General features: G+C 41.1%; 1 protein-coding gene across 1 annotated transcript in view; it reads left to right on the top strand.

Moving 5' to 3' along the window:
- Positions 1-2,180: 2,180 nt before the first annotated feature.
- LOC106525200 (troponin I, fast skeletal muscle) overlaps positions 2,181-4,930 on the top strand; it is a 5,355-nt gene continuing 2,605 nt past the window's right edge. The window contains exons 1-4 of the mRNA XM_014019350.1: positions 2,181-2,211; positions 2,303-2,339; positions 2,426-2,554; positions 4,712-4,801. Coding sequence (XP_013874804.1) covers positions 2,204-2,211; positions 2,303-2,339; positions 2,426-2,554; positions 4,712-4,801 — 264 coding nt within the window. The 5' untranslated portion in view covers positions 2,181-2,203. The remainder of the gene's footprint in view (positions 2,212-2,302; positions 2,340-2,425; positions 2,555-4,711; positions 4,802-4,930) is intronic.

Raw genomic sequence — 4,930 nt, 5'->3', positions numbered from 1 at the left:
TATATATACAGTATACTGTATTACCAGTTTCGACCATGACTGATTTATGACAGCAATAAAAGCTTAAAACATCCAAGGGGATGAAAACTTTTTGTTGGCTAAATGTCTAAAATAGATAAAATGAATCGAGAATGTTAGCTAACTGACAACGTGATGATACTTTATATCAAAAGTAAAAAAATAACTTGGTAGCAAACTTTTTTCAAAGATTATAAAAAAAAACAGAATGAAACAAAAGTTAGGAAAATTGTGCCAAATCTGATCTTTTCTTATAATGAGTGAAAGCTGAGGTCCAGTTTCTCAGAGGGAAGGCTTCTTCAGGTCAGGTGTCTGAGGGTTTATTTATGAGTGATGGATGAACCGACTGTCGTGGAGGGAACGATCTGAGCTGAACAGAACTCAGGACAGGAGTCCAGAACGAGATCCTGGATCCAGACGGACGAGATGAACTGGACTCAGAGATCTGAGCTCCTCTGACCTGCAGGAGGAGCTGGACAGAGAAAAAAACTGATTTTTTTTTCTTTCATCCGCTGTCTTTCTCTGAGGTCACCACAGTGAGGGAACTCATGAGGATTCAGCAGCTGTTTTTTTATTATTTAATTTCATTTTATTTGTCAGATATAACCACTGAGCTACTGAGTGGGGCAGGGGGAGCAGGAGGGGCTTCACCTTTCCCTTCCAGAGTTTAATGTAACGGTCAAGATTTAAACCAGCAACTTTTTGATCACAGGTGCACCACCTATAACTTCTGCACCACCATGCCCCCTGTTATTAATATAACTCAAAACTTTATTAAAGTTCAATTTATTTATAAGATGTTTTTGGAAATGAAGCTTTTGGCTCTTTTACTACATTTATTTCCTTATTTTTAGGATTTGTCGTTAGTTAGAAAGTTTTCTACTAATTTAGAGTTTGTCTAAAATAATTTACAGGTCGAATCACAACCAAAACTTTTCAGTCCAAAAAGGAAGAATCAAATCAGTGTGTTTGAGAAATAAAACATTGTGTCTAGATGAGATCAGACCCATTAGACGAGAGGAGATTTGTTGTTCATCTGGATTCTTCTCTGCTTCTATTCTGAGGCGAGTGTCTGTCATGTCTGAGAGGTTTGGAGCAACAGAGAAAGGATCAAGTGTTGCTTGATAATCTTCTCATGACGAGTGCTCAGAGGGAACAACTGGACCTCAGATCCTTGGACTAAAATAAGAGCTGAGGGTTTTTGTTGGAGGCGAGTTGTTGATGCTCACATCAGTGTCGAGTTTCCTTTAAGTGGAACTCTAATTTCCATCTGACTGAGGCGTTTCAGACTTTTGGCACATCTCTAATTGGGTTCTTGGTTTCTGTTGTGTCGTTTACCGTATTTATTCAAGTATAATACGTAAAATCAAATCCATGAAATCATCCATAAAGTTGGGGGGTAGGACTATACTTGGATAAATATTTTTACATATTTAATTGAAATATCGGCGTCATTCATAAACTGCATTAGTCCTTAAATGAGACCGCGTCGTAAAAAGCAGTTGAAGCGAGCTTACACTGACACTCCTCTGTGCTGCAGAGCGAGATAACAGATCCAAGCAGGCGACATGATGTGAAAAAAAGGGGGAAGTAGTCCTGCACCTTAGTAATGATAACGAACGACATCAGTGTGTGACCGAGCCGCTTCTGAACCAACAACAAACACATCTTTGTCTGTAATGGCTGCCGTCTACTTGTGTTCTGAAAAAGTTTGTATCCCTGAAAAAACGTTTCCCCACCAGAGGGGGCGCTCGCGAGTACGAAGTAATCTGCTTTTCCCCCACAAGATGGCCCAAATCTCATGTGAAGTCTCTGACTTTTGTGTTGGCGCATCCTGGTGGACTATGTGTAAAATGTCAGAATTCATATGATGCTGCTACAGCTGATGTATATTTGTTGTCAAAATACCTTTTAGTACATATGTTGTTAAAATAAAATGAACAGTCCTATGATCATTTTACTGATAAAGACTGCAAAGGCTGAAAAATCTTGAAGTCTGCATGAAATTGGAGGTAGATTGAGGATTCAATTTTTTATGCTTTTTAAGCTAAAAAAAAGTGGGGGGGGGTCGTATTATACATGAGATCGTATTATACACAAATAAATACAGTACTTGTCTATATCTACAAATTTTATTTTATTTTTTGTATTGTTCTCTTTAGGGTTAAAAACAACAAACATCAAGATGTCAGAGTGAGTAATTCTGTCATTTTTCTTCTAAGTTCCTTCAAATGTGTAAACAAGGTTTGTGATAATGACTTGAATTTGTTCTAAAAAATTTTAGTAAAAAGATGTCATCGAGTCGGAAGCACCACCTGAAGGTAAAAGATGTTTATAAGAGAGAAGCTTTCACTAACAGGATCTGTTGTCTTATCCTTTCAGTTTGATCCGTGTTGTTTCATTTCAGAGTTTGATGCTGTCCATAGCCAAAGGTTTACTGGAGGAGGAGGAGCAGGAGCGAGAGGAGGAGAGGAGGAGGTACATCGATGAGAACTGTCCTCCTCTGTCCATGCCCAGAACCATGCAGGAGCTGCAGGTGGCTCACATCATTTCTTGTTTTCACCACGTCTCTTTCAGGGTTTCACACAGCTATGTTTCATTTGACTCTTTGGAAACTCATTTTACATTTTATAGAGAAATACAGTAGATCAACCTGATCAGACAGGAAAAAGATTTTAGGCAGCTCCTTATCCAAAGCTCCAAACATGAAGACATTTGCAGCACCAAGACAAAAACTGTTTTATTTTACAACCTGGAACCTCATCAACATTTAATTTAAATAAAATCGATAACATTATAAAATGCTTCAGATTAATAAAGCTAAATGAAAAACAAAATGAATATTGTGTAGCGTGACCACTGTCCTGGTGTCTCTGCTCCAGCACACCTGGTTTAAATGTCTGATTAACAGGCTGCTTGTGTCCAACAATCTTTAAATCAAACCACAGATTCTCAGCTGGACTGAGGTCTGGACTTAGACTGGACCACTTCAGAACCAACACAAAGTGGAGGGAGTTGGTTGCTCTTTTGCAGCTAACAGGTTCCACACTTCTCGTGTTCTTTGTGTTTTTATCCAGGCGAGGTGTGTTTATTTATATATTGTTGTTGACCAAAGCAGTGATTCCTAGCTGGTGGAATATGACCCAAAAGTAGGTCAAAGACCCATTTTACAATGTATCGGGGGCTTTGCCTGCGTAAAAAAAAAAAGGTTGAAAGAAAAAACAGAAACTGTTACAGTATGCCTACCTCATGATTAATGCTTGACTAATTTTATTAGGATTAAGTTTGTTGACATTGTTACAGATTTAGTAGGTTGTCAGCTAAAGCTACACAACTTTAGTCTTTCTGCAGCTACTTCAGGTTACAGAAGTGAAGTTGTTTTTTATTCAAATGCAGCTGAATATAGCATGGTCATTTTGGGTCATTGTTTGTTTGCGTGTTGGCAAACAATGTTCTGTTCTGTCAGATTCACATTGCACCATCTGTTCCGTTCCATTTTCTGCCGCTTATCTGGGGTCGGCTCACGGGGGCAGCAGCCTAATCAGAGAGACCCAGACTTCCCTCTCCCCAGCCACTTGGACCAGCTCCTCTGGGGGAATCCCAAGGTGTTCCCCAGCTGAGAAACATAGTCCCTCCAGCGTGTCCTGGGTCTTCCTCTGGGCCTCCTCCCTGTGGGATGTGCCCAGAACACCTCACCAGGGAGGCGTCCAGGAGGCATCCTAACTAGATGAACCACCTCAACTGGCTCCTCTCGACGTGGTGGAGCAGCGGCTCTACTCTGAGTCCCTCCTGGATGACTGAGCTTCTCACCCTATCTCTAAGGGAGAGCCCAGACACCCTGTGAAGGAAACTCATTTCAGACACTTGTATCCATGATCTCGTTCTTTTGGTCACTACCCAAAGCTCGTGGCCATAGATGAGGGCAGGAACGTAGACCGACAGGTAAATCGAGATCTTTGCCTTCTGGCTCAGCTCCCGCTTCACGATGACTGACCGGAACAGCGCTAACATAGCTGCAGATGCAGCACCAATCCGCTTGTCCATCTCCCACTCTATTCTTACCTCATTCGTGAACAAGACCCCAAGATACTTGAACTCCTCCACTTTGGGCAGGACCTCCTCCTCGACCCGGAGGAATCACCCTACCCTTTTCTGGCTCAAGACCATGGTATGGGATTTGGAGGCACTGATCCTGATCCCTGCTGCTTCTCACTCGGCTGAGAACCGCTCTAGTAAGAGCTGGAGATCAGGATCTGATGAAGCCAATAGGACCACATCATCTGCAAAAAGCAGATATGTGATCCTAAGGTCACCAAAACAGATCCCCTCAACACCTTGGCTACACCTAGAAATTCTGTCCGTAAAAGTTATGAACAGAATCAGTGATTCTGCACCATCTGTTCATTTAATAAATGTAAAAAATTAGAAAATTTTCCTCGATTTGGGTCATCACTGAGGGTAACGAAGGGTCCTGAAGACAGTTGAGAACCAAGACCCAAAGTTTTCCAATGTTCCATCTCATATTTCAGAATCTCTGACTCATTTTTAGCCTTTTACTTTGTGAACAAATCAAACATGACCTGCCCAGGAACGATTTTATAGCAGCAGCAACCAACCCACTCGTCATGTTTCAGCCTCTGCAGAATGATGAACTTGAAAGGGTTGTATCTTCTGTGTTGATTTCTGTGTTCAGGAGCTCTGCAGACAAATCCACCACAAGATCGATGTGATTGATGAGGAGCGATATGACCTGGAAATGAAAGTCAACAAATCCAACAAGGAGGTAGATTCTAACAAACGGATTAAACTAACACAACATACATTAGATCTAAAGACTCCAACAATGCAAAGTATCATCTAAATGTTTACATTACCTGACTGTTGACACCTGGAAATCCACAGTATTTATGCT

Source organism: Austrofundulus limnaeus, unplaced genomic scaffold (genome assembly GCF_001266775.1).
Source record: "Austrofundulus limnaeus strain Quisiro unplaced genomic scaffold, Austrofundulus_limnaeus-1.0 Scaffold217, whole genome shotgun sequence".
NCBI lineage: Eukaryota > Metazoa > Chordata > Actinopteri > Cyprinodontiformes > Rivulidae > Austrofundulus > Austrofundulus limnaeus.
The sequence above is the reverse complement of the archived record's forward strand: the minus strand, read 5'-3'. Positions and strand labels throughout refer to the sequence as shown.